At 43.2% G+C, this 20,916-nt stretch overlaps 1 protein-coding gene across 4 annotated transcripts in view; it reads right to left on the bottom strand.

Annotated features, from left to right (window-relative positions):
* PAG1 (phosphoprotein membrane anchor with glycosphingolipid microdomains 1) overlaps positions 1 to 20,916 on the bottom strand; it is a 109,339-nt gene that overhangs the window by 9,572 nt on the left and 78,851 nt on the right. For all 4 annotated transcript variants that reach the window (XM_072852293.1, XM_072852292.1, XM_072852291.1 and 1 more), the window contains 3 exons: positions 6,606 to 6,817; positions 3,427 to 3,478; positions 2,790 to 2,886 (listed from right to left, as the gene is read on the bottom strand). In XM_072852293.1, the coding sequence (XP_072708394.1) occupies positions 2,790 to 2,886; positions 3,427 to 3,478; positions 6,606 to 6,730 (274 nt within the window). In that variant the 5' untranslated portion in view covers positions 6,731 to 6,817. The remainder of the gene's footprint in view (positions 1 to 2,789; positions 2,887 to 3,426; positions 3,479 to 6,605; positions 6,818 to 20,916) is intronic.

Raw genomic sequence — 20,916 nt, 5'->3', positions numbered from 1 at the left:
ATCTCTGCACTCTACTGTTAAAATATCTTTCTCACAACATCTTAAATACTCTGTGCACATTATATAATGACAGCATTCACAGTAAGAACAGGGGATGGGTGGGTAGGTGCAGGTGTGCATGGATGTTCAGCTGTGCTCGGTTATATTGAATGCTTACAGACTGCTCAGTAGTCTCAGATGGGAAATGCTGGTGGGAGGCCTTGAACCAAGTGCCTTTAAAAAAAGCCTTCTTACATTTTCCTCTTTCCATTTCCCTATCCTTTGGAATCAAAAAGAAAAGCGTTCTTGCTTCCTCCCTACCCAGCCCTCACCTTGTTTAACATGCTGGCCAAATTCTCGTCTGAATCACACCTCGCTCAGCCCTGCCGCAGTCTGCCTCACTGCACGCTACACCAGAAGCTCCTCACTGGAAGGCTATGCCATACTTCTCTTAGTCTCGCAGCACATAATGTAGGTTGACAACCTACTAACGAGCCAGCCATATGCACAAAAGAGAAGACTAGACTTCAGAAAGTAGTGTTAGGCAGAACATGTTATTTTAAGTCCCAGAAGCAGGTCACATGTCACTGTCACTAGCGGGTATTAGGGACTGAAGTCTATGGGACTTCTCATCTTACAGTGCACACGTATGACATTTGCCTGCATTCAGGGATGTATACGTGGGCACATACAAGCATGTTTCAGGTAGTATACGGTATGTAGCTTTACGTGACACTATTTCTTTGAAAAATCACTTCTGAATAGCTTTACTTTTCTTAGGACAGTTCCTATGGTACTCCCTCAGCAAAATCAAGCCATTCTTCCATTTCCTTCAGTGTGTTTGACAAGATGACATAAAGTGTTGCTGAAGCAATCAGTACCCTTGATTGTGGTTGTCATGGATGTTGCTTTCTCTTGTGCTCAGGGCACGCAGACTTAATGCAGTCGGCACCCGCAGGGAGCCGTACCCTGACAGCAAAACTCAGGATGCAACTGGAGGTGTGAGATGGTAATTGCTGTCTGAATGGCAGATGGGAGGAGAAGAAAAGGAAAACATCCTTCTCCATTCACTTGGCTCCTGCATACAACTGGGGAGGAATAGGTGGAATAGGAAGAAGTGTCCTATTGCGTCCTGACTAGGACTCAGGGTGTCCTAGTCACTACCTGGGATGCCTGCAGGCTTCCTGAGGAACATCAGGAACTGGCCTGGAGAAGCTGGAACACGTTTTCCCCTTCTGGTGCTTGCTCTCAGGGATTTCTGTGCTATCCAGAGCACTGCCACGGGCCCCAGAGAGCACCCACCCTGTTCAGCCTGGGGGGGATAATCAGGAGTAATGGCAGCTCACATTTCTGTGCTCCTGTGGTTATGGGTAGTGACACAGAGGAGTTGGTGTAGATAAGGGGTTGACATAGATAAACACAATGCTGGCAGGCTGGGTAAAGGAAAAAAAACCAACATTTGATGGTGCTGCTTCCATAGCTCTGCCCCTGCTCAAAAGGCTAGCAGAAACAGCAAAAGAAAGAACTATTAACAAAAAGAATGCATAAAGTATAAATAAGAAATTAAAGCACATTAGTTCCTGTTATTCAGAAGGGTTGTTATGCAGAGTGTAAGCTGAGTAATATCAGACAGTCTGAAAACTGCTGGTTGACAGCACGCCTTTTAGTAGCAGCTTTGACAGCTGCATGTGCGGTGACTTGTGGCAAAGAGAAATGCTTCCCTTCTGCAGGGCTTCGCACACCCAGTCCCTTGGTGAGCCACACACCTACATATGCAACAAGCCAGCAGACGGGAGCAGCGATTAGCTGCAAAAGCAAAGCTTAGCAATTCCTTGGATACTTGTCTCTGAGGGGTAAAGACTGAATAGCTTAGCCTCCGGCTGCACAGTGAGATGAGGAGGTAGGAGATGAGGAGCGCAGCCCATGGTGTCAGTGCATAGTGTGGAGACAACAGTTGGCTCCTGGCAGCTCTGAGCTGAGACTGAGTTTATTTTTAGGTGCAGCTGAGTAAAATATTTTCCAGTGATACTTCACTGTGAATCATTCTGAGCGTTCAGCAGAGCAAAGACTAAGAAAAAAAAGGAAGCCTATTTATGTTGCCTGTTTTCTAGAATACAAAAATACAGGGGATAGCCTCGCACAGCACAGGACTATGATCCAAAGCTGTAGTCCCTGGAGGAGGACCTGAAATATTTGCACAGCCTCCAGGAGTGAAGCTCCAAGGTACAACTGCATCTTCTGGTCACATCCCAACTCCGTAGCTGGCTGAGATTAGGGAACGCTGCAGTCTTTGCCTGATGGACTGGTCAATCTGCAGGTGTAACTTGGTGGCCCAGAGGAGGACCTTAGCACCTTCCCAGTGTTGGCTGGCGTGGAGGACCGGGAGCTGGGGTGTAGGGTTGTGCCAGAACACACCTGGCAGGGAAGTAGAGATGCAGCCTAAAATGCCAACATCTCCATGGGATGGGCTACTGACTTCCCAGCAAGGCAAATGTGCTCGCTGCGTTTTTTAACTTGATCATAAGTTTTTGTGAATTATGTCTTGTGCAAAGAGGACTGACTGCCCTCCAGAGAGCTGCATGCCTGGCCACTGCCCTGGGATACAGCAGCTAATCTAATCTCTGATCACCTTCAGAGGTGAGCAGAGGGAAACACAGGGTATTCAGATAAATGGCATGACTGTGTGCTTGGAAAGCTGACGGCTAGAAACGTAGGACGTGAGGGATCACCAATGTGCAGCTACCGTGGGAGCTGTGAGCAAGGGGACGGTGCTGGTCGTTCATCCTGCCCGCAGGGGCTGCACTACTCACCGTCGCCATTGCTGAGTGCCCCGTTCTGGTCGCTGCTCGGAGCGGGCTCTGTAGCCGAACTTGTGATCGAGTGGCTGAACACCTCCTTGTCGGAAGGCTGCAACACAAATTAGTGAGATCTAATCACCACTGGATCAGAATAAATGTTTGCATAAATAGATATGCCACAAATTTCATTCTGATCTTGGGAGCTCTGACTCCCGGGTATTATTGGCAGGAGAGACAAATCATGCTGATGACACTCAAAGATTTAGGTGCTTGTTTTTACAGATGTTAAAACAAATAAATGCAAGTATGTCCAGAGTGATCTCCCTTCCAACTTTTATGGTAATAGACATTACCACGGCTTCAACCCGTGAGAAGACAGCAGCTGACAAAGGGGTACACTGCGCTTGCACTGCAAACGGAGTGAAAGAAAGGCAGGAGATCTGGAGTGACAACGGTGGCAGAAAGAGCACTGAGGAAGTGCAGGGGTCTACACAAATTCTCCTCCTCTTCCTGTTCTGCAACTTGTAAAGTTTCCCTTGCTCAACCATCTCCAAATTCCTGAACTATTTTCCAACCTGCAGTATTTTGCAAGGAGCTTGGTGCAAGCCAACCACAAGACAGACACAAGCTGCCAGAAATAAATACTTACCACGTTCATCAGATTTTCATGATCTCCATTCTGATGTTTGGCCTTCTTTTCCCTTAATGAAAAAGACATATGAACTGTTACTACAGATTATGCTAGTGTACAAATGCCAGTCATTAACAGACCTTACACACCTGCAAGGAGCAGAACCGTGATTCACAATAATACTGAAAATGGAATAACTGAAAATTATTACAGGGACTGGTATGACTTCTGTGTAAGGTCACCATCGAGGTAGGGTGGTGAACATATCTGAAGAGGTACAACAAACACACACAACCCTTTTTCTTGTTCAGTGTAAGATCGCAGTAAGGAGTAACTGATGATAATCAAAATATTATCCTCAATTCAATCCTCAATCACATGTGAAATGTTTGGAGATACATGAGATATGTGTTTTGGTGACAGACTACCTGGGGAGTTCCTTAAACTGTGTCAGTAAAAAGTATTTATCCTATGAAGAAGTAGAAAAGGCCCACAAAATGCAGTCTTCTCCCACTCAGGATGCTAGTTATAATTAATAATAAGCATGAGCAGTTCAAGAAGGCCTACAAATTTCATAGCAGCAGATGCCTTGAACTTAATTTTACAATGAATCTTGCTTCACTGGGTACTTCATAGGACTTGAAGTATGGATCACATTTCCAGTTTCTACCATTTTGGAAATACAGCTCTTATTCTGAAATACTGTAATAAACAATGAGCTTAAAATAATAATAGTCCCTTCCCTAGATGAAAAGGAAAGCAAAAAGGTGAGAAAATATTGACGATATGAAATCTGTGCTTCTTCTGAAGTCTGCAATGCACTGTACTTCCCACATTAGCAACTGTTAAAATTGTACCTAATTGGGAAATAAGAAAATGGAGCAAGTGAGTCTGCACCAATGCAGAGCATAGTTAAAGTTTACAAATACTTAATTTCCTCTCTGGAAGTTTTTCTGACTCTGACATTTTAGAAAAGAGCAGATTTTGTTCAGTTTTCCACGTCCTCAACCATTTTTTAACAGTAAGCTAGGAAGAAATTTTGCATAATTGCATTTATGCATAAACAACCTGCCCTACAGAATGACCTGAAATAAAAGATTCTGCGTCCAGACTAGCAACACAAGAGTTTATTAAAGAGCATCACCAGATAGTTTCTGACAATATATGTCTGTAACTGTAAAGACATAGTGGTGTGATTCTGTCTTAAAAACATCTTTCTAGAGATGTTTCAAGGACGGGAGTGTTACAAGACAAAACATGGTACCTAACTGCAATGTTTGTTGTGGCCTTAAGGGTTTTTAAAATAGGTTTTATGCTTTTATATGAAAAAAAACCCCAAACATATTTCTACTATTTTTACACAGGTATCACGGGAAACTGTGATGAATAGGAAGATACTGAAATGTCATCTAACAGCTTACAGTGCAACAAAAGTGTTTCACCTGAATCATATAAAATGACTGTCGTGGTTTAGCCCCAGCCGGCAGCTAAGCACCACGCAGCCGCTTGCTCACTTCCCCCCCGGGAGAGAATCGGAAGAGCAAAAGTAAGAAAACTCGTGGGTTGAGATAAGAACAGTTTAATAATTGGAACAAAATAATAATAATAATAATGAATTATAATGAGAAGGAAAACAACGAGAGAGAGAGAGAGAGAGGAACAAAACCCAAGGGAGGGAAAAAAGGAAAAAAAAAAAAAAATTATACAACTGCTCACCACCTGCAGACTGACGCCCAGCCAGTCCCCGAGCAGCGATCGCTGCCCCCGGGCCAACTCCCCCAGTTTATATACTGGCCATGACATCATATGGTGTGGAATAGCCCTTTGGTCAGTTTGGATCAACTATCCTGGCTGTGCCCCCTCCCATTTCTTGGGCACCTGGCAGAGCATGGGGAGCTGAAGGAAAAAAAAAGTCCTTGACCAATGTAAATACCGCTTAGCGACAGCCAAAACATCAGTGTGTTATCAATATTATTCTCATACTAAAATCCAAAGCACAGCACTATACCAGCTACTAGGAAGAAAATTAACTCTATCCCAGCTGAAACCAGGACAATGACATGTTCCAACTTATGCTTTTTAGGGTTTCAACCAACTTCTGGGGTCTGGTCTTGCCCATGACTGTTTTTTGCAGTGTGGGCATTAGAGAAATCCTGCTGGAAAACAGGGCTTTCCAATAGACATACATTATGTCAATATAGAGTATTTTATGGCTGCACAGCTTCCTCAACACTCTCAATGCTGGAAGAACATGCTCCTATAGGTCTAAGGGTCCAAAACAAAGATTTTGCTCCTGTACTGACTTATGGATAGGTTTTTTTCCCCATACATGTGGCTGATGGAGCTATGCTGGCAAACTGTAGCAACATGGACCAAAGCAGTCCCTCTCCTCGTCATGAAGGGTCTGACTGGTCTGACGTGTTAGAAAGGCACCATGGATTGAGCCCAGGCTGCCCAGCTCCCCTCTGCAATCAGCAGGGCTGAGCTTATGTGTCATGAAAGGGCCTTGAAATGTGAATAACAAAGTCAGTAGAAGTGCCTGTACTGGTGAAATCGAACCCTCTAATAGAGAAGAAAATAAGGATAGGGTATGAGTACACGCCATTAATTCATATCATCATCTGATTCTTACTCATTTTGGCTTGAATGGCAGGATCAATTCCCTAGTCTCCAGGAGTGGCCAAAGCAAAGCTGAAATACGTCGAAATCGCTTTCCTTTCCTTTCTACCTATACTTTTTTGGTCCTGTTTGGCCCATCTAATTTTCTCAGTTTCAGGTGAGCAGTGTGATCCTCTATCCAGAAGAAGGCACCAAGCCTAGCTCTGCCGGCTGGGGGACCCGGCAGCGACACACAGGAGGGACGGGGCTCAGCGCTGCCACCGCTCCCCTTCCCGCGCACCACGGGTCGAGACAGCCAGCGTCCCCCTGCGCCCCAGGCTCCAGCTTAGCAGAAAGCACCTAGCAAGATCAATAGTATTTTTCCTTCAGAGAAAAAAATAAAATAAAATTAGATTTTAGAACAAACAGAACTGTTCAAATTCAGATTTGCTCTGAAAACAGATTTTGTACTGTACTTTTCTTATTTCTCTACCTAAGTCCTCAGTACTTCTTGCTAACTAGTTATTAGTGAAGCTATTTCAATGCCCACACTACTTGACTCAAGAAACATCACTGCCTGCTAAGCTCCTGAGCCTTACCTGTTGCAGCTGGAGCAGAGGAAGACGAGGAAGGTGAGGAACAAGAGTGTTGTCATGGCTGCCAAACTTCCCCACAGGATGACGTGGACCTGTCCACTGCCTAAGAAACCACCTTCTGGCCCCATGGTACTAGCAGGAGCTGCTGTCACTTGGGGATGAAGAGGTTATTCCTTGGAGAAGACTGGCATCTGTGCTGCATGCACCTTCTGTTTCTGCAGAAAGAAAAATACCATTAGAGGTTAATATAAATTTTGAAGATAATGAATCTGACAGCCACAAATCTGGCAGGAGAGATTTTCAAATCCAGATCTTACAAAGAAACAGTTTCAAGTACAAGCCAGCCAGCCAAAGAGATTTTCAGCTACATTTCTGACGGTGACATAGAACAAACCTTGTCAAATATTAACGCAAGCTGTTACCTATCTACAATTTCAACACGAATAAAAGGTAGTGCAGTATCTCTGTACTCGTATTTTGAGGAAAAAGTTTATAAATCCCCTTTGAGGGACAGAGTAGTCTATTTTGCAGTGATAATTTTTAACTCAATTGAAAAGTGACCTTTCAAAACCAACTACAACTTCTGCAAAGTTAACAAGCCTTAAAGAAACCTGCAGCAGGCATTCACCTCCTTCCCTCTCAACGTCTCCTGCCTGCACGTGATTCGGTGCTTAAAGTACAGTGACAAATAAGCTAGGGAACTCTTTGAAAGGAATACCACAAAAACCTTTCTCACAGCAGATCAGATCTAATCTTATTTCTATGTGAAATGCTTATTTTCTTAATAGTATGTCTGGCAAGTAGTAACACTGAACTTTCTTTTTTTGCTTCTCCCCCTCTGAGTCTAAGAAAAATGCTAATGAGAAAAGGCGACAGGATGGTTTTTAAGAACTTGAATAAATACAACTTTTGCTACAGCACAGCAGCCCCTGGAGAAACATACTGGGTAAACGGTATTTATGATATGTAAGTTTTGGTATACAATATACTCTAAAATTTTATACATTTTTTTAATGTAATACATTGCTGACATGACAAAATTAAAACAAAGTCTTTCATTCTGCACTGCTGAAGATATCAGTTTTTCCATAATTTAGGAATAGGTTATGCAAAGTCTATTTACACACATTCAGCCAGACTTAAAGATTTATAATCACTGAAATACAATACAATCGCTAAGAAATGAGCAGTTATCTTTTGGGAATGAGAAAGTAGCACAAACATTAGATTCAATAATGTCTAAAGCCACTAAGACTTACTTTAATTTTATGCATATATTTTCATATATATTTTTATATATGAAATATGTATGTACATACATATTTTTTTTTTTGCAGCAGAAGCACACTTTGTAATAGCAAATTCAATTCAGCTAATATCATGTCTGTATCAAAAAACACCATGTCACCATTTTGTTATTAAAATCTTACGAGAAGAAAGATTAATTTCCAGAAAAAGGCCATTCACATCAAAGGAAATCTGGTGGGTCAGCAGAAGACACTTAACAACTAAGCTATGTGATTGGGTAGCTCTTACAAGTAACATTTCTGTTCCTACATAAAATGGGCTCATTGGTTTCTACCATGCAGGGTCAGACTTCTGGACACCTTCCAAGACAAACCAATTCTTACTAATTTATCCATGGTGGATAAAAGCTTTTTTTTCTTTCAGATATTAAAGGCATTGCAATAACTTGAAATGGGAAGAAACAAACAAAAGATGGAAAAAGTTGCCGATCCTGGAAAGACAAACTTCAAAGTGCAGTTAAATATTTCTAGTTTGGCCAAGTTATAAGAAAGATAAGTTATAAGTTACAAGTTACAGATAATCTGTAACTTCTCCAAACCCATAAATACATAGGATGGGAAAAGTAGGTATCGCATGCCTTGCCAAAGCACAGATATGTCTTACTGCTAGGCTTGAGCACTGACACCGAAGAGCCACTGCTTTTTGGGGACAACCACTGCTGAGCGATGTGCTATCTGTGGCTATCTTGGTAGAGCTTGAAAAATTAAACATTTAAAAGCAACGGCAGACCACTCTAAAAATGATGTCTATTGCAGATGTGAATCTGATACAGCCCTGCCTCATCCCTATTTTAAAGCAAAACTTGGGTTATTTCTACACTGAGTCACAGCCACATCACTGACTGTGAAATGGGGAGACCTTAAGAGAAGCGGAATCAGATTTAGTCAGGAGAAAACTTGGTGTAATGCCCGCAAAGACCTCTCTGATTAAGTGCAAGGTCACTGTGCACTGGCATGGATTCCTGTAGAGGTGATGGACTGTCCTCACTTAGGAGACACTACAAAGCACACCGCACTGGCTGCCTTAACTAGCTCCAAACCTTGAAGTGTTTTGAACAGAAAGCATTTTTCTTTTCAAATTTTATTTTTTATGAATTTTCAAAGACATTTTCTGCCCTGTTAAAGCTTTTAAAAAGTATTCTTGAAAGATCTTTTGCCTTCTTTTTTCCCATACTTTTGCCTTTAAAAAAATACTAATTTTCTTCCTTCCATGGAAAAAAGGGATGAAATGAAAATGAAATGTGAAAAAAAAAGAAAACTGAATCAAATATTTTTTCAGCATTTTTGTTGTCTTTTCTTACTTAGTTTTCCCAAGAAAAAAAGAGAGAATGCAAATGGAAAAGGAACCTTTCTTCTTTTTTTTTCCCCCTCAAATACTGGCCAAAGAAAATGTAAGAAAAAGAATAAGGATTTCAAAATATTTTTCTTTTTTCCTAAAACAGAATCACGTTTATTTTTTTTAAAGCAAACACAAAGTTGTCTTGAAAGATATAATTTAAATTACTTCTACTACTAAGTTCATGATCTTATACCTACTCTGAAGAACAATATTATACTCCTCTCAGAAGACTAAGTAATGTACCAAAAGCTAATATGGTAGGAAAAGTTATTCTTTTATTCTACACATATATTCTTAAGGCTGCTGGCCTTTAAATAAAGATAATATCTGAGCTAAGGAAAGCTAAGGATGCCTGGGGAGCAGCCCCATGGAAAAGCTGCATCTTTGAAGACTTCAGTACAGGGTTAGGAAGTGTTGGGATGAGCAGGAGCGGATGGAGTTGAGACTGAGCTTAAAAAGAAGTGAGATCAGAGGGAGAGAGTCAAGGGAGACCTACATGTGCATGTCAGGAGTGAAGTGCAAGACTGAAGCTAGGCATAAGACATCCCACCAGGCAGAAGCCAAATGGAGCAAAGAGAACGACCAAGGACAGAAGATGCAGTTAATCTACAGCAAAAGAGCAAGAATTCAGATACCAAAGCTTTGACTGCAAGTTGAGAGAAAGAGGTCAGAAAAGGTCGGAAAAGTACAGTGGCACTTGATCCAGGGGAGGCAACTTCTGGAGACACCAGTTACCTGTGCAAGCAGAACAGAGTAATAAATTAGAACAGACTGACGACAGATGAAGCCCTGCCTGAGGAAAGCTGAGCAGGCAAGATCTGACCAGTGAGTCCTCTTAGCTCCTTGAACGGCGAGAGTTTGGCACAAGTGCTAGAGGACCTAGAAGCTGCTCAGCATACAGGACAACCAGAAGTAAATACAATTATAACACAACAAAAGCATGCCTACATTCACCCTCTGTGAATACTTCTCACGAAGTGACAACAGGGGGCTTACTCCTGCTGTTTAATGCCTCACAAACGATGAGGCTGAAATAGTATTTACTTGGGCTGGTGCCTTTAACACAGGAGAACTTCTGAAATACTTGAAGCTGGACAAACACCCATCAGCTGTCCTGACCAGCCCTGGACAGAAACCTGGCAGAGAGATACATTGAAAATACAACTGTCTGGACTCCCTCTGCTTCCACTTGGTGAATGCCTGGACGCTAAAACGTTACTGTATGCCTAACAGAATGGATTTTGGAGCTGCTTCAGAGGCTAGCTTTAAAGAGAAACTTATCTGCAATCATAACTATGGAACAACAAGCAGCTAATTTCAAAAAGCTCTTAGCTGAAATGGTTAACTCCTGCTTTTACTCTAAAAAGTGATATTGTGCTGCCCTCTGGTGAATCTCTCCGTTCGGGGACAGCAACTGTGGCTCTTGCGAGGGTGCTTCAGAGCTGAATGCAAATCCTGCTGCTAAAGATGGACCTTACACCGGGCCTTTCATCTGCTGGGCTTGGAAAAAGTCCTACCTCCACCCTTGAAAGACTGCCAGACTTGAATAGTTTAACCTTGCGGAGAGACATCGCTGAGACAGAATAAGTCAATTGAACTGCTGGGGTTTTTTTTTCACATGTGATGATCTTTTTAAGGTGAGGATTTCTTTCATTGTACCCTTTCCACAGAAATCTCCCACAAGTTGCTGGTGATACTGAACTCCAAAAATGAGTAATAGAGACAGGCCTGGAATACCTGGATAAGAAAACTGTTTTTTTTCATCTAAGGCAAAATGCAAACCATGGTTTGCATTCACATTTCAAAGCCATTATCAGTTCAGAAAACTAATCCTCACACTATATTGAATAAAATTTCCCCTTCTTGTGGCAACTTTCTCTTGCTTTTTAGACATCAATATTTGCCATTAGTGGAACCTATATGGCAAATAACACCCGTAGCCATTTCCTCAAAATTGCACTTAAATGCACAATTACATTTGCAGTTTCAAAAAGACAGATATTTCATTGCATGACCCGCACTTTCACAGTGAGTAATGTGTTATTTTTCCTTACAGCTGTTGCAGGGATAAAGCAGAGCTGAGGCAGTTCAGCCTGACTCAGTGATGATGGCAGTGTAGGATGTGCAAGTGCAAATTTGTTGCCAAAGTGAAGAATAAAAAACTGTATCTGGGGTGAAGCAGTTTTGTGTGTAAGATACAGGCTGCAATTTTAGGGAGCACATGGAGTGACAATTTCAACTAGTGAGGAAAAGCTTGGACTGAGACCTGAACTCCTTGGAAGCCCAGGAACGGACTTGGAAGCCCTGCATGCTTCGCGTCCAGGATCCGACCTGGGTTTTCTGAGCAAAGATCCGCCCAAGCTTACGGTGAAACGCCGAGGGGATGTGCTTTGCGAGAGGCGGACGCCATGCGCCGGTGGGCCGGGAGGCCTGGCAGGAGATGGCAGCGTGTCCCTCTCCCACCGCCTTCCCCTTGGCTTCTGGGTTTTATAGCCATTTCATTCATGTCCTGCTGCAAACCATGCTCGGCCCACGCTTTCCAGAGGGGAAAGAGTGGGAAAAGCCGACGGCGTCACCTCTCTGGGTTTCTCAATGAATTATAGATGGAGCGTAGGCAAGAGAAGAAATTGTTCTGACAACTGAGTGACTTTGAATGCGAGACGCCAAACACAACAGGACAGGAGAGATTCAGGGAGGGCTGTGGGTTCGCGACTCCCTGTCCTGGGCTGTCAGGCTGGATTCAGCTAACAGGGGCACTGCCCGGGAAGCTTCACGTGCTCGCCTCTGTGCTGATCTTCGAGCTGCTCGGTCTCCTACTGCTCTCTTCTCATTCCCACCCCTCCTGCTCCCAGTGGCTTCAGTTATCTGCTGCTAAACTGCAGAACAGATCAGTCAGATCATTGTTTGGAAGATCCCCTCCACCCCAACAGTGCAGACCTGGGAGGGAGAGGGGAGAGCGGGGAAGAAGGTTGCAATTTTTAAATGAGATTTTTATTGCTCTGGTAGCAAGCCCCCAGAGAGCTGTGTTAAACCAGAAAATGGTGAAGTACAAGACATGTGGAACCACAAACTGAGACAGGGGCTGAGCAGTATGAAACTAATGTCCTCTTGTCTACATCCAGCTGCAAACACTGTCATTCAAACACAAAACCAGAACAGAAACCTGTGCTACAACAAACAGGCAGCAGCAGAAACAGTCCTGCAGGTGCAGGTAACACCCCTGGACGTAGATCTTTTTATCTTCTGTTCCTCCAAATCCTGAAAACAGACTTTCTCTATGAAGCTAGCGTCCTACAGGAGACCTAATGAGGTCCTGTTACCTTTCTCCCTCTCCAGAAAGCTCCCTCTGCAACTTCAGACCCAGCTCAGGCATCAGCGGGTGCAGTGTATCTCCAAGTGCCCAAAGACTGAGCACGTCCCTGCTATGTAGCATCCTCAGGCCACTCTACAGAACACACCCGAAGGAAGGCAATCCATTACCACAACTCCTGCACCAACAAGAGTTCACACCAAACTACGCACTTGATTTAGAGAAGAGGGAGGATGTGGCAGATGCACTTTACTCAATCCAGAACCGTTTCCATGTCAGGACTGTTCTCTGCATGCGTGGAAGTACCACACCGCTGGCAGGGAAATGCCATTTGTGCTCCTGGCACAAACTTAAGTGTAGCACTATGGTGAACTGGGTTAAAATTAACTTAAAGCACCCTTACTTCACCCTAACATCCCTTCTCTAAACCTCTTGATTTTACATTTAAACTGTTTTCTGACCTTTTCCACCATGTGGCCTCACCATGCTTTAACAGCAGAGCAGCTGGAGGCAGCTAGTGAGTGTCTGCTTTCCGTAGCTTGCCACAGCTGGTGGATTCCTGACAGCATAACCTGATACGGCATTACACCCACATTTTGTGACACCATCAGGGCTGCGTTTGTCCCTGTGTGGGCAAAATACTTGGGCCAAACTTTTCATAGGTATCTTATACTGCAAGTCCTGGTTTGGAGCCTGTCTGCAGAAGCTGATGGGAGTTGTGCTCTGAACGTTAAGGTTACATCCATAGCAGTAAATTAAACATGTCGGGGATAATTGTCTTGTACTGCAGCCAGCTGGCGTGGTACAGACCAAGCCCATACTGTTAAACTTTCTTATTCTCCAAGGAATGGTGGTTGTATCCAAATTGTCTTCCAGGAGTGGTCCCTGACCAAAGCTAATTCCTGAGCGGTGCTTAGGATTAGTTTGAGAAAGAGCCTTTTGACTGCAGCCAAAATTATGCTTCAGGCTGTTCTAACTTGGTAAAACCAGATCCTTCTTATCTCAGACTGAGAATCTGATAACAGTGAGTGCTTTTGACCTCGATCACCCTGTGCTAGAGCTCCTTCTCTTCTCTCAGTACTCCTCCACCACAGGACATGCCCAGTTTTCTACCCACGCCAGCTCCTCTCATCAGCTCCTGTCTCTCTCCCAGTTCCCAATTCTGTTTGCTGCATGGGGCAATCACCTCTGTTATAGGTGACAAAAACTATATTAAGATATCAAAATAGCAATAAGTATGTATAAGTCCCTAATAAAGTAAGTACAAAGATGCTGAAATTTTATCAAAAGAAAATTCAGATAATTCTCAGGCATTGCTACATTAAAATAGATGATACTACGGAACAGCCTGAATACACAAACGTTATCCTTGCTTTAAATTGGTGCTACGTGCATAAGAACAATTGCAATTAAATGCTTCTGGAGACAACAAGTGACAGGACGGCTGTCTGGACTGAGGTCCTGCTTTCTAGAACCTCTCCTAACACCACAGTGCCACCAGAATCAAGATTGCGAATTTTTTCCAAATGCACTGTAAAAAAGTTGTTAAGACCAATTTGTGTTACTGCTTCTGCATCTGCGTTGCCTTGTTTCAGCTTCTAGCTGTTTATATGTAGGTCCAGTACAGAACTACGTACTTAAGGCAAAGATCACCTTTCTCATACAGTACCTACTGCAGTTCACTTTGGGGGTTCCCGTCACTAAATCAGGACAAAACCTTTCCTGCAACAGATTAAAGCTCTTCTGGTGCAGTTGTGTTTTCAGCTGCTTGGTTTGGCAGCACCCATTTAACGAGAACAGTTAAAGACAGCCATGTCTTATTCCAAGCAGTGAAGAACTGCCGCAGGAGGCCAGATGTGCACATAATTAAGGCCTGGTCCTGAAAGCCTGATGCTGGGAGGAATTACTGCCATGGACTGCGCTGCTGTTGCAGGCTGTCAGACAAGTCTTGCAGAGACTGTGTGTGCCGTAAGCCTTCAGAATAGTTCAGGTTTCTGCTTTGTGAAGCAGCAGAATGATGAGGTTCTGATCTAATTCCCCACTGTATCTACTTTTACAGAAATCATAGCTGGCTTATCAAAGGATGTGTGTGCTCTATAATGCAAAAACAGATCTAAGACAAAACTGAACAGTCCCAAACCACTGGTCACTTTTAACCCCTTCTAAGTCTTAACATCTCCTAAAGAGAAGCCAAGTCTCTCTGAAATGTCTATCTGTGGCATTGGAGAAAAATTTTAAAAGGGTTTTGCAGCAGTAAATGCTGATCTACACCGCAATCTGCATTCATACTCCAATCAACTCATTCATGCCTTGTCAGACCACATCACCTCAAAGTCAACATATTCAAACTTGACCTGACTTCTCCTTCCATGCTTTCCTCTGTATTCCTCCTAGAATTTTAGCAATTCCACACGAGCCTGCATTGCAGGCTGCCTCTCCTCCTCAGAAAGACATTTGGGAAAGTAGGAAGAATCAGGAAAGTCGCATGAACAATTAAGCGGGTGAATTCAAGAGCCTCCTTCAAGGCAGTGGAACAGTTTCTATTAAAATGGTGGAGAATTTTAGAAAATAAGAGATGTGACTACCAAGGTTTTCTAGCAGACTGTAAAACTAGATTTTCAAAGGAAGGTAGGCATAATTGCATGTGAACATGATTATGTCCGAGTGAAACACAGTCTGCATTCCGGGGTTAATACATGTGCATAATTACGCACCTAACTTGTCACGTAGCTAGCACATTTATCTCCCACATTCACAAGGTCTTTCTGTGTATAAACCACACGCTCACAAATCTCCGCCAAAGGTATCTTCCATTATAAATCAGGTCCTAAGCAAACAGGTTTTTAAACCAATAACTTAAAGCTCACAAATTCATTCCACGGTGGGTAATAACGTTACCCTCATTTCATTACCAGCAGTACAAAACCCCTCAGCACAAGCAGGGAAAAGTGGAGCGCTGCGGACACAGCTTGCAAATGCAGAGCATCGGCTGGGCTTGGCCAGCTGCTGAGGAAGAAACCGATAATGAAGCCTCTGTGAAACAGCTCCCAAGAATACCACCACATATTTTCCCCAGGCTTTAGCAGTCAAATAATGACTGTCTCGAATGCGACAGCAGAAAAGCTTTATCTGATGAGTGACCATGCCAAAGATTACAGCTTAATTGTAGTGTATTATTCTCTTTCCCACACCCCCACAATATCCCATATTGCTTTCTGGCTGCAGTGAGGTAATTAGACCACGATTACTGCATACTTCAGAGCATATAGAAATGAAAGCTGTCTTTGTGAAGTGTTTTCGAGCTCTGACACAACTACTCCTGATAGCTTTGCTGTTTCTGGAACTAGATGCTATTTCATATTAAACGCAGCCTGTTTATAATTGCACTTTGCTGTTTATGTAATTCTACCACGCCAAGTCCCCTTTCAGTCTTTGCAGTGCAACATTTCAAGCAACCTTTTTGCAAACTCAGGTAAGAATACTGGAAACAGAGAAATTCCCCCAAGCCGGGGAAGTGGGCGCACACAGAGATCGCCTCTGTCATCTGACCTAAAAGACCTCTAAAATCCATGGCAATCATACTCATTCTCAAACTGGTGTTTGAATCAGGCCCATGAAACACAACGGATAGATAGTACTTTTCCAGAGGCCAGGGTCCAATTTCCAAAGGACCCTGAACTTATACAAATACAGAAGATTGCAAAATATGCGGCAGCAAAACACAATGCTCTGATTATCCCCAATGAAATGCTGCTGAAGAAGAAGTGTTTTTAAAAAAACCAAGACTCCTACTTAGAGTGGGATTCAACTTCTGTATGTTTACATCTCTAAAGACAGGCTTCTGTTCACCCAGATGCTATCTATGGGATCCCACTTGAGACATCTCACCTCTGTTTTCATCACAGAAGAAGACTAAATGACTTCCACTGATACTTAACTTTTAGATTGCTAAAATGTTAGTACTTACAGTGAGATTAACTCTACCTAAACTGAGAAATTTAAAAAATGCCTTGTATCCAACTGTCAGGACTTTACAGCCTTTTAATGCGCCTTGAGTGAGATCCCCCCAAATGAAGCACAGCAAAATCATTCCAATTTTGAAAAACCTAATTAAAAGAATTTTAAATCTAAAAAGCCCAGGTTACTGAGTGTCAACACTAGCATATAATCTATAGATATAAAATCTGGAAGACAGGAATGTTCCAGGGAAGCCAAGTGATGGTCCTTGGTGGTAGAGCACAAATTACATCAGAAGGGCCTGTTATATTTAAGATTAAATAATCTTGAAGCAAAAGGAATTAGTGAGAATTGAGCTGCGTAATATCCCACAGCAAGAGAGGCAGCAGTCAGTCATTAGCTTAGCAACAGACCAATTTTAAGAAAACAGTGTTCATCTTGTGATGTGCTTTGTAAAGGTAAAGAGCTATTTCAAGCTCAAATTTCTCGTTATTCACTCTAGTTGATTCAATAAAGTGATTTTTAACTTTTTAGCATTTGTATTTCTTTAGGAATGTCAACTTTTCTTAAATATTTGGTGCATATATGCAGAGCCTTCTTCATCGCTGGAGACAGTCCCTGTCCTGAAGAGTTTATGTTTTATCTAGGTAAGACCAAGGCAGCATGTGAGAGAATCCCTGTAAATAACTTCCTTTTCATGAAAAAAAAATGTCCAAGACAGAGAAGGATTCACCAGTTTTTGAAAAGCTCTTTGGCAGAGATGAGAACTGATACCAGATACCCAGTGTCCCCAGCCAGTGCCGCATCTACGTGATCTTCCTTTTCTCCTTCAAACTGGAAACACAGCCACGTGGTCCTTGAGGGGAGGTACTGCCTTAACTTCAGTCATCTAAAAATAATCTAAACTGGCTGCCTGTATGCTCCGCATGGTCAGTAAAGACTAACTTCTGCCTGTGGAGAGAGGGGTACCTTCAAAGGTAGAGGAGACTAGGTATGACCTTCAAAGCTGGTGAACTTGCAGACACCTAGAATTAGGAGAGATATCTATAAATCATGGACAAAAGCAGGGGAGGTTAATGTGTGGTGACCCTCTGGGAAAGGCGATGTACAACAGACACAGTTCGAATTCTTGTCTTCAGATGCACCCCTTTGAGTTGACTTTCTTGGTTGACACGTCAGAATGGAAAACATGGCTAAGCCTTTGCACGGTGGGAGCAGCACTGACAGACCACGTCTTTTCATGGCCTCACATCGTTGCACCATTTCACTGCAATTTCCCTCCGAGACTAGCACTATCATGTCATTCTGTCCTTTCAATTGGAAACAGAGCTGGGGCAAATGAAAGCACCACTTGCTTGCGACAGTCCAGCATATCCTGCGGCTTCACCTCCCCACCGACTTGCCAGCTGGAGCAGCGTGGGATAGCGAGGCTAAATAAACCCAACTGTTTCCTGCCCCCCACACCAACGTCCTGGCACGTGGTGCATTTTATCCCCCTGCTCTCCTGCTGTGGAGAGAGAAATACAAAGCTCGGGGCTTGATCCCAAAGGACTGAGGCAGTAGAAGCTAATCAGAGGTCCTGTGGGAATGATCTATGAGCTGGGTTCCCCCCACGCACACCCAAACCCCTCACTCCCTCATTGTGACACGCAGCAAATATGATTGTAAGATCTAATGAACTGCAACTAATGTAATTCTGAAAGTCTTCACAGCTAATGAAAACCAGGTCTTCCCCTTCTCAATTTAATTGAGATGTTTGGTTCATTCTCTGTGGAAAAGAAACCCTCCATAAAGCTATATATGAATATTGCATTTACATATCCAGCAAATGCAGTTGCCTGTCACAGTTTTGGGCTCTTTCTCCTGACTGCTGGATATTTAATGGTAGGAAACTGTCTGTGAAGGGAAATGGACTTCAGAAAATAAATACTTTCTCATGTTTCAAGGGAAATCTCCAGCCTGAATATCATCTACTAACTACCGCTTTGCATCTGAACTTGGTATAAACAGAACATTTCCTGAACATGAATAAATCATGATCCCTAATAAAAATACACCCCTCTTGCACCTAAGCAAGAATCAGAAGACAGAATTTGGCCTGTAGCTTGTAAACTTCAATTTGTTGAATAACAAATGACTAAAAAAAATCCTTTTTTCCTCTTCCTCCAGTCTGTTCTTTTTGCTGCCTGTTGGCATCAGATTTTCTGCAATTTAAACATCACTAATGCTGCGAGACTTCCCCTGCCTCTGTGCTTTCCCATGTTACTATCATTGGCACTATTTTAGCAGGAAGTGCTACAATATTGGTAGCACTGCAGAGAGAAGGATAAATACATCATGCCTGCTGCAAGAAGCTTTGCTACTACGTTGAGTTAAGACCTGCCAAAGCATGATGACAAGGAAGCAATTGCTGGTAGGCAGGACAAGCAGAGCATCACATCACTTCACACAATCAATAACCAGCCTGGCTTTTCTTCTTCCAGGTTTCGGATTTGTGCTTGCCCTGGTTTCGGCTGGGATAGAGTTAATTTTCTTTCTAGTAGCTGGTATAGTGCTGTGTTTTGGATTTAGTATGAGAATAATATTGATAACACACTGATGTTTTAGTTGTTGCTAAGTAATGTTTACACCAGTCAAGGACTTTTCAGCTTCCCCTGCTCTGCCAGCTGCACAAGAAGCTGGGAGGGGGCACAGCCAGGACAGCTGATCCAGACTGGCCAAAGGGCTATTCCATACCATATGGCGTCATGCTCAGTATAGAAATTGGCCGGGGGGCAGCGATCGCTGCTCAGGGATGGGACGGGCATCGGTCGGCGGGTGGTGAGCAGTTGCATCACTTTTTTTTCCCCTTGGGTTTTGTTCCCCTCTCCCTCTCTCATTGCTTTCCTTTTCATTACAATTTATTATTATTATTTTATTATATTTTATTTCAATTATTAAACTGTTCTTATCTTAACCCACGAGTTTCCTTACTTTTGCTCTTCAGATTTTCTCCCCCATCCCACTGCAGGGGGAGGGCGAGTGAGCAGCTGTGTGGGGCTTGCCTGCCCACTGAGGCTAAGCCACAACAGTCCTGCCCAAATCATTACTTTTTCTCCACAGAACTTGGTCCCGTTAAGGTTTTGAAGGAGAAGAATAAGACTGGAATTTGATGAAAACCTGTACTGGATACAGGATAACTGCTCTCCAGGGACAGGAGAGACCGTCAAAACAGACCAGGTCAGAAGAACAGTCTTACACTGGTGACGTATGAGGGGAAGAGCAGACAGCAAGCTCGAAACCTTTGTACGACTGGTCAGTAGTAAGCACATCTCATTCATACAGCAGCTGAGGAGTCTTTCAGCTGTGCAGATGTGCCCACAGCAAGCACAGGCACACGCACCAGAGGCCTGAGCCCACGTCCACGTGCACGCATACCACAAAGGCAGCTACTGCCTCCACTTCGGCATGGCCAGGAAGCCTCCACCTCTGTCGTCTTGCCTTCTTCTGGTACCTTCACCCACCCTGTGCTACCCACGGAGCCTCATTCCTCCTTCCAGAGCCACCCCGTCCTCCTTTCCGGAGGCCATGCCGGTGTTGCCACAGCTCACCTCCGCCTCGCAGCTCCATGAGCTTCCATCAGTTCTCCACCCACCTGGAGGCTTTGTCCTTCTAGCAGGGCACTGCCATCCTTGCCTTTAGCTGAGTATTTCTCACCCTGGTCAACATTTTTGTTTTAGTACTCCTTCCCCCTGAATTATCTTTCTATAATAATATACCAATCAAACATACTCACACAAACTCCTTATAAAATTACCAGTACTGATATCAACATCTATTGATTACTTCGGTTATGGCCTATTAATATTAGGATGCCCAAGTGGTGAGAAAAGGCAGGGCATGTCAGAATAGAAAGGGCAGATGACAAGAAATACATGAAAACACTCTCTCAGAAAGAGAACAAAATGGTAGGAATGAAGTAATGGGGTTGCTTACCTAAAATGCATATGTGATAATGAGACGTCAGCTCAAGAACATACACAGATACAACACCTCCTATCCCCCCAGCAATTTCAACAGCTAGTTATCTTTTACAATTTACCATTACATCAGTGTTATAATACCCTGTTCAGGTCTGATTTTCCCTCACCAAGCAGTCTGGATTTCATCTGCTTTATCTTTATTCTTTGAGAAATTTGCCATGCTCAGGCCTGCTGTAATACCCTCCTGAACATGACTCATTTTAAAGGATAGACTAACACTATATGGTGAACAAACCTCTTTTTATCCTTTTCCATTGCTTAGGGAGGCAGTTTTATTGTAAAGCAATCAGATTCTGCAGAAGGAAACAGTTTAATGGGACAGTTTTCAAAGAAACCGTTCACAAATCAAGAGCATGACCATTAGTTATTGAACTCTGAA

This window comes from Ciconia boyciana, chromosome 2, assembly GCF_034638445.1.
Source record: "Ciconia boyciana chromosome 2, ASM3463844v1, whole genome shotgun sequence".
NCBI lineage: Eukaryota > Metazoa > Chordata > Aves > Ciconiiformes > Ciconiidae > Ciconia > Ciconia boyciana.
Note: the sequence above shows the minus strand (reverse complement) of the source record. Positions and strands in the feature narration are given on the sequence as shown.